Below are 12,087 nucleotides of genomic sequence, written 5' to 3'. Positions count from 1 at the left end.
TAAAATTCACTAAATAAAAATACTTCTCGTCAATGTGTTTGACTCATTCAAGCTCCATATTCTCCCAACGCCAAATAGCCATTTCCCATAAAGCAGCCATCGAATAGCACCGTAGCAATTTCCGCCTGTGTTCCCACCGGATATCCTGAGCCCCCATATTTATATACCACAGTCATTAAAGTATTTCAACCCAGTCTTCCATCAAGTCGGCCTCAGACATGGTAATTTCAACTTGAGTAGTCATCTTCATTCAATTGTGTTGTTGCAGAGTAAACAGGACGCAGGCTCGGTCCATGTCTTACTCCCGCCGGTCACACCTTGCCTGAGGTCCTTCACCTCCCAGACCATAGGCCCATCGCTCATGCGCAGGTCGGCTTCAAACAGCTCCATCCAAGGCTTTGAGTTGCTCAGGCGCCCTTTTGCTGACTTTTTTCTGACCAAGGTCTTCGCGGGTCTCTCTGGCTGTTGTGGTTGTGCTGCGGAAGGCGTCGGGTCCGCTGGTTTCGGCGTGTCCACGTCTGAGTGCTTCACGACTGTGTCGGTATTGGCGTCGCCATGAACCGCAATTGTGGCCCGTGGTGGATCATCCTCTCCCTTGGGTGGGCTGAGTGGTGCCACAGGCGACTCCCTTTTGATAGCCTCTACCTCTTCCTTCTTAATGAGCGGCGGTTCGAGAACATGAGGTCGGCTGGTGCCCAGACGATCATACACCCGCTTCAGCACGTCTTCGCGTAGGCATTCGAGGTGCATCCACTTTCCGCAGTCGCCATTGGTACATCCTACAAGGGTTTTGTCGGGGTTCGCGGGCATCTGGCAACGGCATAAAAGATCAATGGTCTAAGTCTGTTAGCATCTGGGTAGTGTGCATGATCCCTGGGACATACTGAAAGTTGCGACGTCTGACACTCAAATGCTTGCCGCCAATACAGAGCATCTTGTATTTCCTCGTCGTTGGATTCGATCCATTGGTTGACTCGAGCATGCTGAACAACGCTTACAACGTTTATGATATCCACTAGTTCAGATTAGTACATGTCGTGATTAGTACATGTCGTGGCAGAAGCGGGTTGAACATACTATGATTGGACGCAATCAGTTCATTGATTCCATGATGTGGCTGCCGACCAGCCGCAGTCTTTTTGCCCGACACGGTGGCTGCTGGTAGTTCGTCTGGCGAGTACATCCAAAATACTCTGGCATATACGTGGTGCTCGTCCGAGGCTCTGATCTCGAGGATCCGCGCAACCCAAAAGTCGCCTGGCCCGACCTGGTGCTTGGGTATCTTGCCCGACTTTTGACGTTCGATGGCTTCGTCGTTTGCTATAAATATAAATTGGTCGTTGAAGTACTTGGTGCCGTTTACTGCGGGTCGAGACGAGACGGGTCGGGTCAGCACAGCACAGGATGTCATCGGCATTGCGCGCCCAAGCAAGCTGGCGACTTACGGACAAAGCTCATATATTTCGTCATTTCCAGCCACCTCTTGCGCGGTTCCAGATGGTAGTGAACATCCATCGTCTCGCGCGAGCGAAACTTGCCCGCCGGCTCAAATGGGGAGAGCTGGAGGAGGGGCTTTCTGTCCTCCTCGCCACCGCCTGTACTTTTGCGCCGTTTGACTGCCTTGTGCTCCTTGTCGTCGCGCGCAGCTGGTGTCGGCACCATGGTGACCTCGAAAGGACAGTCGGCCCTCCTGTCCTCGGCAGTTGCGCGCGATCGCTTTCGTGGCTTGGTGCTCATGGTCGCGGCAGGTTCGGCAGCTAGGTGCTGGGGCCCGGCCGAAGCTTTCACTATGTCGATAACTTGAGCCTCGAGCGGCAAATGAATTTATGAAACGATCGGTCGTTGTTGTACAAGCTTCGCAGGGTATTGTTACACGACCCAAAAGGTTGAAAAAAAAAACACGTCCCAAAGGGGGGGTATCGCGCCACAGAAAACGGCGTATCTGCGGCGCGAAGCGGGTTGCGGGACTGGAGCTGCAGGAAACGGCGATGGATCAACGGAATAAGACGGCAATGTGATCAATGACTTGTGCCAGGCCGGAATACCAAGCAGCTCGCGAAGCAGCAGTGACAAGCTCCTGGCGGCCTGGTGCAGCGTGGAGCCGACAGTCTGCGGTGCAATGGTCGCAAATCAAATTATGGCGGATGTTGAGAGAAGTCGCCGGCGGAAAAAAAGAGGGCGGAGAGCTGGCGCAGCTGTGGCTGCTGAAGTGGCTACGGAGCTGATTAGGTCCTTACCTAGGTAGCTACGTTAGTGGTCTCATTAGCCTGTAACCGAGCCGCCCGCCCCACGACGGGAGGGGCAAGTCCGCTGGAGATGCAGTGGAACCCTGCTGCCAGCATACCAGTAACTCAGCAACGCAGGCACTCAGGTACCCAAAATACTTGATCATAAACTATAGCTTGTGAGCTATAAATATTTAGTAAATACCTACGTAGGTAGGTCAGCCCTCCCAAACTCTCACAAGACGCCTACACATTTACCATCGTTTTGTTTCGTTAAATTCTACCTTATCCTTCATCTGCCAGAGCGTCGAGTGTCCCACTATCATGTGGAAGCGTACCGAAGCTTGCCATTCGTACATTGATGATGAGTTGTTACAAGAAACGTGTAAATCATGGTAAAATCTTAGAGCTATTACAGATTCTTTCTGTGTGATGCCACTTCAAGTTTGGCCCCTCTCCAATTTGCATGTCTTGAAACTACAAGTCACATATAAAGGCCAGAAGCTAAAGCGCAGAGCCACCAGTGATCTCGCGTGTTTGCCACGGCGACCTGTCTGAGCAGAATGTCGTTATGGATATCGAGACCTCTAAGTTCAAGACCATGATCGACTAGGAATACGCACACTGGTACCCAGGGGAATTCAAGGGCATGTACTTGGTTGGCGGAACCGTTTCGCGGCGTACGGCACCGGGGTAAGTACGCTGACACTCCCGGGCATGTTACACAAGAACAGTGAGCAATACGATGAGTACTATCTCCAATTTAAGTATATTCTCCGAGACGCCATAGATGCTTGATGATATACATATTCAGTTAGGCAAAATAGTAACGACGCCTCTACCCTCTCGCGTTCTCCTCCGAATCGCGCCGCTCGTCATGCCCGAGCATAGCATGTCTCTCCTCCTCTTCTCCCTCCTCTTGCTGGGTATCGGCCACGACCCCTTCCAGCGCCTCAGCAACTTTACTGCCATCTAGCTTGCCGCGCTCGACATTGACCATGTAGATCAGCGGCGCCGGCAGTCCGACTATGACACCCAAAAACCAAAACGCAGGCCGGATGCTGCCTGTCTTGTCAATGATGCGTCCCACAATCGCTGGGCCAAACACGCTAGATCCCTTGTCTGTGATGGCGTACAGCGCATAAAAGGCTGCTTCGAAGCCAGGGGGGATCAGCTCGCCGTACAAGGAGCGGCAGTAGGCGCCGAGACCTCCGAGGACAAGTCCATAGACTGCTGCGAGAGGGTACATCTCCCACGGCTGCTGCAGACCCCCTACACCCCAGTGCTGAACAAATGGCAGATAGCCCATGAGTCCATAGACAGGGATGAGCTCAAAGAGACCGATACAAACGAGAATGGTCTGATGCGGCTTTAGGCCAAAAAAGTTGGATACCCATGACCAGCCAAAGGCGCCAAAGACACCCGACGCTGTTGAAATGACGTTGATCATGCCCAGTGCCCATGGCTTCATATGGAGCTGCGTCTTTGCAAAGAGAATAGCCGTGGAGCTTGTCGTGGCAATGGCGTCGGAGAGAAGAAACCAGCCCGCCAGAAAGAGCATAATATCCATCAGTCGGCGGGCCACGCGCACAGTCTTGATAAGAGACTTCCAAGAGTATACAAAATATGATATCCAAGAAATGCCTTCGGTTCGTCCGTTGATGGTCAGCGGAGGGCCAGGTCGCGGGCGTAGCCACAGCGCAGCTGGGATCGTGAAAACGGCCCACCAGCAGCCTACAACGAATAGCGCCACCCGCTGTGACCAGGTCGTATTCTTCATCGCGATGATAATTCCAATAGCAACGCATTGGACAAATAATGCTGCAAGATAGCCGATACCAATTCCTGTGGAGGAGATGCTGGTCGATAGCTTGAGCTCCTTCGAAGTAATGTCTGCGTGTGTTAATACACGTTTCGATCCATTGCCAACCGCAGCTTCATCGGGCAGGAGCGCCGAGATCGAGTTGGTCAAGTCTTCGGCAGAATTCTGCGGGTGTAGCGTTTCCGAGTCACCAAAGTCAGCCGTGGCGGGGGCTTTCACAGCAAGCAGCGTTGGGTGATTGCGAACCAGCAGCGGCAAAAACGAGTTGAGCAAGACGAAGGATGCTCCGAATGACGTATTGGAGATGATGGTGAGGATGGCGCCGAGTATGTACAGCGACTTGTTGATAAATATGTAGCACATGACGGAGAAGCTGCCAATCCATGCAAAGGCCAAAAGCATCTTCTTTCGGTAGCTGCCATGGTCGGCGGCGCAGCTGATGCTGACTACCAGGAGCGCCTGTGCTAAAACACTGACGGAAAAGGTGTACATGGCGAAGCTGGCCGTGTTGATTGGCATACCGAGAACATAGACGACACACTGGCCATCGTCTTTGTTCTTGCTGTCGCTGCTGCCACACGGCGTAGTCGGGTCAGACATGAGCACGCCATTTTCACGAGCAAGTGACTCCAGCAAGATCGGAATAAAGGAGCCTAAGCAGTCAGAATTTTGAGCAGAGCATATTCAAGAAGCCCAAGCTTACCTATTCCGCAGATAACATAGGTCTCTGCCGCAAAGGCATACATGTACCAGCCCTGGATCTCCTTGGGGCTGGTCGGCCGGGCGTCATGCCCACTGTAGTGGGGAACACCTGCGCCGGGCAGCGCCAAGCGGTCGTCGCTGTCGTCCGAACTCATGCTTCCGTTGGAGGACGAGCGCTCATCGTCTGCCTCAAAGGCAGAGGTGGCAAAGGAGAGATAGGAGCGCTTCGATGCCACGGAGATGCCAGACAGGAGTCGTCTATCGGCGAGGTTGGGACGAGGCGCGTTTGGCGGCATGGCTGCGTCCCGTGAGGTCCGGGGTCAGCGTGCACAGCTGCCGCCTACACGTGATTCAGCGTGCGAGTTTCAGCGCGCCACTGCGGCGACTTGTGCGACAGCTGCCTGGAGCCACTGTAAGGGTTTCCTCTGCTCGCCCGTTGATGCATGCGGCTGCGATGCCAGACACACTACCTTGCCGAGAAGTCAGTTTGACTCCCGTCACGTCACTTTGCTGCTGGGCAAAAGAAAGAGAGGTGGCTCCAGTCCAGGCATGAGATGAAGATGGAATTCGCCCTGCAAATTTGATGGAGCCAGGTCCCCTTGTCCAAGGAGGTAAACATACAAACGGATACTGATAGACCAGCTTTCGACTCGTCAAGCATGGGGGCCCCGGCTCTACAAATACCTGTTTGATTTTTTTTTACTTTACTACCATCAGCTCTGCACCACCCTCGCTAGCTCGGGGAGGGGGCAAGAGATATGCGAACCATGTCTTGCAACATGCTACAACCGCTGCTGAAGGGGGCTTTGTCGAGCTGCACAATGAGGCAATCAAGCAATGAACGGCGCCATAGGGACCACTTGGGGCGCCCGCAAAGTGGCTCATCTTGGCATGATGCTACACCAAATACGGGCTCCCGAGAAGGATTGGTCGTTTTTTATTTTTGTTTTTAGTGTGCCGGACGCGCCCTCTTTGGTTTTTTTGACAGGAAGACCCTTGCACGGCTCCCGTTGATCAAATGACCTGGGGAGGGTCCATGGGCGGTCATGGGCTTTTTAGCATTCCAAGGGTTTAAACCGTGGCGGCGCGAGAGAGCGGTGATGGCGATGACGCGAAAGGGCATACCGAGCTCAACGAGGTACTGCTAATGAGAACACGACACCGACTCGTCGACAGTTGCGAACCAGCAGCACGGTCTGCCATTCTCTGGGCATCTCTGGCAACTCGTCTCATCATCCCCCGCCCGACTGCAGATCTGGCTAGCGCTACGCGGTGGAGTCGGGGACTCGAGGCGATCAAGGGTGATGAGATGAGCTACGAATACGGATGGGCATATGGGATACCAAACTGGGGGGATTACAAATTAGAGAAATCGTCCATGCTGACCACCATTTGTAGGCTTATAGTGCACAATAGAGTATTTCTCTGGGAGGCACTACGCCATAGCTTTCAGCAAGACATTGCCACTTTGAGCCGCTGTGGACGACATACCCTGGAGCACTCAGTGATACCTTGATCTGGAGCTTAAGCGTGCTATCGGGAGTGCCATCCGAGATTCCGAATTTAAACAGAGAATCAGTTTATGAAAGGTGCGTCTATGCCGCTGCGCCAATAGTTCAACAACGGTGCATCATTCGTTGGCGTGTGCGAGAAGGACTCTGGTGCAGGCCAGGCAAAGCTAGCCAGCAACGATCACGACAACCCTGAACAAATCTTGAAGTAACAAAAGTTGAGATAAAAATGAAAAACTCTCAAGTTGACCACAGGCTAGCCGTATATGTATAGATATCAGCAAAAACCACGCCGCGCGTAGTCTCACCTCCCCGTCACGCTCCATGCTCACTTGAACGCGGAAAAGAGCTTCTGCTTCAGCTTGTCCGCCACGCTCAACGGCGGCGCGCCCGTCGTCTCCTTCTCCGCCTCTGGCGCGCCGACTGCTGCTGCCTCCTTGTCCTTGTGGCCGTGGTCGCCGTGATGAGCGTGCCCGGCGGCCGTGTGCTCGTTGCCGGCGCCGCCCCGGCCCGTGTGGTAGTCGCCGGTGTCGGTGCTCAGGCGGACCGCCGCCTCGGGGATGATGTCACGATCCTTGCGCTCAGTCGCCGGAAGGCCCTTGTCGCCAATGTTGCCGGCGCCTTGAAAGGGGAGAAAAAAAAAACCACCGTGTTAATTGGGAGATGTTCTCATAAGGGTTTTTGCCTCTCTCTTCTTCTGCGAAGGGGGGAGGGAGAGGGAAAACGTACCGCCGCGACCGGCACTGTAGACTCCGTCGCCGTGGCTGCCAATGACGCCTTCGCGTACCACCTCGCCGTCGACGTACGGGGTGTCGTCGGCGTTGATGTTGCCCGCGCCGCCGCGGCCGTGTGAAACTTCTGCCGTCATTGCTGCTGTACTCGTGTGTTTTGCTTTCCGGGAAATGTCAATCTTCTTTTTGGGTAAACGAGAGCAGAAAGAGAGCGGGAGGCTGAGAGATTTATTATAACCGTCGTCGTGCTGTCACGCCACTGACCACGGGACACGCAATTGAGCAGGGACCTGAGCTCTACTTTAAAGACCGAGCACGCCCCAAACCCGAAAAGAAGAGCCAAGACGAGGGCTTTTTAATTTACTCCCGCGCCGCTGTCGCTTTCGTCCTTTTCAGCCCTTATTTTTTTGGGTTCGATAAGATAGCGAAAGCAAGCCATCTTTCCGTCTATCGCAGCCCACTCACAGCCGCCCGTGGCTTGGGCTGCTGGTGGGAGATAAGGCTAGTGAATCGAGGCGCTGGCTGGGGGAGCTTATCGCCTGTGGGGATGTTGTGGATGGAAGAAGCCGGGCGGGAGAGCGATGGCATCACATGCGAGTAGTCGCACAATGACGACCGTTTTGCTCGGCATGCTTGTGGGAAGGAGGGATGCCTTGGCGGATGATTAGAACATGTTCCGAATATGCTGCGGCTACGGCCGTTTTCAGACGCCGTGTAATGGTACCTGCAGACGAGGGTTGCACTCTCGCAGGCCAACAAGGCCCTCTCACATTGATATACACGGCCCCGTTTTACATAAGAAAGGACAAAATATGGTAAATTAGACCAAGGTTCCTGCATCTCTCAGCTTTCCTCCTCTCTATGTGTTTCTTTGTCCTGGAAAGTACACCGTTCAAGTCGTTACATTGTGCCCCTGCTCCCCACGAAAAAAAAAAACACCATCATTTCAATGCCGTTGCTCATGCCTCATCATCACCACGTCAATGCTATTTTTTAATTTTTAATTTTAGATTACGCTCGGCCAGCTCTGCCAATCTGCAAAATCTGGCCCGTCAAAGCCTCGTCGCCGCGGAGCACCGGCCACGATGCGCCGTCCGCCTTGACGAGATTCACCTCGAGCTTGGTGCCCAGGATTTTGTGCGTCGACTTTTGAGTGTCAATGGCGCCGTAGAGCGGCACCTCGGCCGTGTAGCGCTTGGGCGGCGCGTCGGTGGTGACGAGGTCCAGCGAGAGCGCCTTGTCCTTGAACTCGACCTTGGCCGTCTCTTTGTTGATCTTTTTGAGGAAAAAGGACGCAATCACGCTCGCTGGGGTTTGATAAAAGTCGTGTCTGTGCACCCTGCGTGTTAGCCCGCAACTTCAGCAAAACTCGCTGCGCGTGTTACACCCCCTGCCTTACCTGACAGTCTCCAGCTTCTCCTCGCCGCTTGCGCTGCCCTTGCTCTTCTTGCCGCTGCCGATGAACAGGTGGCGGTCCTTGGTCGTGCAGCCCTCAATCTTCATAAACTGGTCAAACTCGAGCACGCGCCGCTTGCAGCAGCTGTAGCCCTTGCTGCCTTCGTGGAAGATGGGCACGCCCGGGTGGTGCACGCACGACTCGCCGTCGCGCGTGGCGGCCTTCTTGTACTGCTGCCCGCACGTGCGGCGGCGGCAGGTCGCGCCGTCGGCGATCTCGAGGCTCGGGTCATCGTCTTCGGACTCGGGCGGCGGCGGCGGCGGCGTCGGCGCGGCCTGGGCTTGGGCGGCCTGGATGGGCGTGCGGCGCGGGCCGGCTGTCAGCTCGGCAATCTTCTTGGTCAGCATGGCGTCGTCTTCCTTGGGCTTCTCCTCCACCTCGGGCGGCTTGTCCGTCGTCGAGTGCACGCCGACTGTGCATGGAGGAATGGTCATGAACTCGTCAAATGTGAGAACGCGAGGCTTGCAGCACTTCCATCCTTTGGACACAATTAGCTTCCGTGTCTCCCGTATTCCCTAAAAATATCCGACGCGTCGCAAGCCTGTAGCTTACCTTTCTGCCCCTCGTGGAAGATGGGCGGCCCCGGGTGGTATTTGCACTCTTCAGTGGCGTCTGTGAAGAGCTTGCCACAGCCCTGGTGCACACACTTTTCCGCCATTGTGTGTGATTATTATTGTAGAGATACGCTGCCTGTAAAGTGCACAGTCGAAGCTTTTGCGGCACCCGGCAACTGTCGATGGTTGGTCGAAAGTTCGCGGTGTTGGAGGGGTGGGATCTTCTAGAAACAGGCTTATTTTGCCGCTTCGGAGCTTGCCTTTGCTCTCTGTAGCTGCTTGAATGCCACCGCCTGCCTGATTCAGTGCGGGGTTGCGATTTTGACACTAACATGGGGGACCTTTCAACACCCGCCTCTCTCTCATTTTCATTCAAGGAGCTAAACAATTGTGTATTTCCATTGAGTCATCTCCCGCAGCAGCTTGTAAACCCATATGTCGAGAAAAAAGTGTTGTTTCTTATCGCCCGTGGCCCGCCCTATTCCTCTTAGGTCTAGCACCTGCCCACTTCCTGTTCCAGTACCAAGGACCCAAGTCAAAACTGAATAGAACAGTGTATTGCTGTTAATTATTTCTTCTAGCTTGGGGAAAAAAAAGAAGAAATGCTTTCACGCTTGCAAAATTTCGGGGTTAAACTGTGCAGCATGCTCCTTCGGTTTCGTCTCCCGTATACAAGACGCTCTTATTCGCCTCCTGCGTCGACGGAGCAACATCTAGACCGGGGTTTCCAGAGAAAAAGTTGACTGGCTTCAGTCCAACCGTCAGCTTCTCGCTTGGCATCACCGGCCAGTCCTCAATACGCGGGTTATGCGTCGACCCAAACGTGTGCCAGACGACAATATCTTGGTCGCGGATGGACTCTGCGGTGCCCGTTTCCTTACGCCTGGCGATGGCGGACGCCAGACCATCACCGCCCATCGACTGCATGGTGTACTTGCCCGCCGGAAAGTGGTCACCATCCTGGTGGCGGGTGACCCAGACGGCGTGGTCGCCAAACTCGGAGCGCTTGGCGTGGAACGACGACGGGTGGGACAGCAGCTTCTGGCTGTAAAACGGCGTAAGCTTGAATCCGACGGGGGTGCCCGTGATGGGGTTGATTTTGTTTTCGTTGACGAATTTAAAGGTGCGGTTCTTTGTAAAGTCGAGATCGAAACCGCCTTCTTCCTCGATAATCTTTTGCTCAGTGATGTACCCGATGCCGAATGGGTTGTGCACGGACGGGTCGTTGAAGGGAAGTGCAGAGGACTCTTCAACAACGAGGGAGTTTTTGTGGCCGTCAATCGCAGGATCGATGCGCAAGCTGAACAGATGCTGGTGGTAGGGGGCCAAGACACCTGGTGCCACGACAGTGCCGTAGGGAATCCTTTCCTCGACGTCAATGTCCGTGGGAACAGTGGAGAGAATACCTGTGGCTCGGATTTCGTACAAGATGGACGCATCCTGCCCAAAGTGCCATGCGAAAATGTATTCGTAGTTGCTGACCGTGATGATGGTCTGCAGCACCAGGATGCGCGAGCGCGCCACGACGGGGCTCTTGGTCCGGAAGTTGGTGTGCTTCCACAAGATGCCGTCGTCCTGCTCGTGGCAGCAGACCACATTTGGTAGCTTCAGGGGCTCGCCGGAGGGCATGTTATGATGAGCGTCAAAGTACTTGATGTTGCCGAGGCAATCGCACCCAAGCTGGAGATTGTTGGCATTGATGCCTGCGCCGTCGTTGCCAAGGTCAAAGGCGGCTTTGCGGGCAAATGGCTCGCGAGGATCGCCGTACGGAACGAACATTTCGCTCAGAGACAGGCGGTAGAAGAGGCTGCGGCCGTCATAGCGAATGTCATGCAACGTCAGGCCCTCGCGGTAGTTGAAGCCAATGCGAAAGCTCCATTTCTCCCATGCGAGGTGGTTGCCCTCCACCTGGAACGAGGGGCCGTCCGGCTGGACGACTTGGTACGGCTTAGTGGTGGTCCTTGGGCTTGGGCGTAGATCAGGATGATACTCGCTTGTGACTGTGGAATGCACTTTGCGGCGATCGTACGGCTTTTTTCCTTGGTTGACTCTCTCGCTCGGCTTGGTTGGCAGGCGGTACGTCTTTGTGACTTGTAGAGTCTCTGAGACTTCAGCACAAAGGTCGAGAGGATAGGCGTAGTAATTTGCATCTGGGTTGTTCAAAAGTCGCATGTAAAACCAGCACTGAAGCTTTGATTAATATGCCAATTTCCGAATTGTCTGCTCAATCTGCTCACCATGGTCAGTCGTTCAGTCATGTCATTCAGGCCGTCCGTGGCATACGCCCAGGACTCAACGACAACAGTCGCCTCGGGCGGCAACTTGAGGGTGCCAATCTCTGCTTGGATATTCTTATCCGCGAGGCATGCCCTTTCAACCGCCTGCATGTAATCCGAGTCAATGTAAGAATGCTTGCCGTTCTGGTGTTGCTTGTGAACGACTCTGTCGCTGCCAAGGTCCACAATGAGCTCAAACAGCTGGTTTTCTCCGCGGCTTCCCTTGACAATGACTTCGATTCGAGCACATCGATCCGGAGCTTTACCCAAAGGCTGTCCTCCATGTTCCGCCTCCAGATACGGAATCATCTGCTTTTTGGAGGGCTCGAGTAGCGTGACAACACGAAAGTTGGGCACTTGGCTGCCAAAGTGCGGCTTGACAATCTTTGATGCCTAAATAAATGTCAGCGTGTGAGGTCTTGATATGGATGGTGCTCATACCCTGGAAATTTCCTCGGGCGTCAGAGGGTCGAATGGGTGAGGGGAGGCGGCGGCCATTGTGAAGAGGATGGTAGCGGGGAGCCTCAGTTTTGCTCAGATCGAAACAGCGAAAGCTGCAAGAACGAATGGATGGATGTTGTGTAAAAAGCCAGCAATAATCCAGGACATTGGGCTTTGTAAGTTGACGGATTGACAAGAGACATGCCGAGCGCCGAGTCCGGTGCCCGGCCGGCTTTCAGCGTGGGGTAGCTGGGCGCAGATTGTTTCCGCCAAAGGCTATTCGCTTGAGGCGTCATGTACCGCCGTAGGGCGCGCAGACGGGGAACATGTGCTATGCGTTTACCAGTCGAGGTAAACTATCCCGATATT

The 12,087-nt window shown here is 54.4% G+C and overlaps 5 protein-coding genes across 5 annotated transcripts; all 5 read right to left on the bottom strand.

Moving 5' to 3' along the window:
- Positions 1-246: 246 nt before the first annotated feature.
- On the bottom strand, positions 247-1,737 carry LMH87_012086 (uncharacterized protein; the record flags this gene model as incomplete). The annotated part of the gene is made up of 4 exons (XM_056201334.1): positions 247-837; positions 885-1,015; positions 1,078-1,362; positions 1,446-1,737. The coding sequence occupies 4 exons, from the start codon at positions 1,735-1,737 to the stop codon at positions 247-249; spliced, it is 1,299 nt and encodes a 432-aa protein (XP_056053098.1).
- Positions 1,738-3,063: 1,326 nt separating this feature from the next.
- On the bottom strand, positions 3,064-5,045 carry LMH87_012085 (uncharacterized protein; the record flags this gene model as incomplete). Its single annotated transcript, XM_056201333.1, has 2 exons — positions 3,064-4,700; positions 4,751-5,045. The coding sequence occupies 2 exons, from the start codon at positions 5,043-5,045 to the stop codon at positions 3,064-3,066; spliced, it is 1,932 nt and encodes a 643-aa protein (XP_056053097.1).
- Positions 5,046-6,588: 1,543 nt separating this feature from the next.
- Positions 6,589-7,128, bottom strand: LMH87_012084 (uncharacterized protein; the record flags this gene model as incomplete). Its single annotated transcript, XM_056201332.1, has 2 exons — positions 6,589-6,881; positions 6,990-7,128. 2 exons carry the CDS (start codon positions 7,126-7,128, stop codon positions 6,589-6,591), a joined length of 432 nt encoding a protein of 143 aa, XP_056053096.1.
- Positions 7,129-8,002: 874 nt separating this feature from the next.
- Positions 8,003-9,105, bottom strand: LMH87_012083 (uncharacterized protein; the record flags this gene model as incomplete). The annotated part of the gene is made up of 3 exons (XM_056201331.1): positions 8,003-8,321; positions 8,391-8,925; positions 9,000-9,105. The coding sequence occupies 3 exons, from the start codon at positions 9,103-9,105 to the stop codon at positions 8,003-8,005; spliced, it is 960 nt and encodes a 319-aa protein (XP_056053095.1).
- A 526-nt stretch (positions 9,106-9,631) lies between these two features.
- On the bottom strand, positions 9,632-11,775 carry LMH87_012082 (uncharacterized protein; the record flags this gene model as incomplete). The annotated part of the gene is made up of 3 exons (XM_056201330.1): positions 9,632-11,185; positions 11,239-11,670; positions 11,719-11,775. 3 exons carry the CDS (start codon positions 11,773-11,775, stop codon positions 9,632-9,634), a joined length of 2,043 nt encoding a protein of 680 aa, XP_056053094.1.
- Between the last annotated feature and the right edge of the window lie 312 nt (positions 11,776-12,087).

Source organism: Akanthomyces muscarius, chromosome 4 (assembly GCF_028009165.1).
Source record: "Akanthomyces muscarius strain Ve6 chromosome 4, whole genome shotgun sequence".
NCBI lineage: Eukaryota > Fungi > Ascomycota > Sordariomycetes > Hypocreales > Cordycipitaceae > Akanthomyces > Akanthomyces muscarius.
This window is presented reverse-complemented; position numbering and strand designations above follow the sequence as displayed.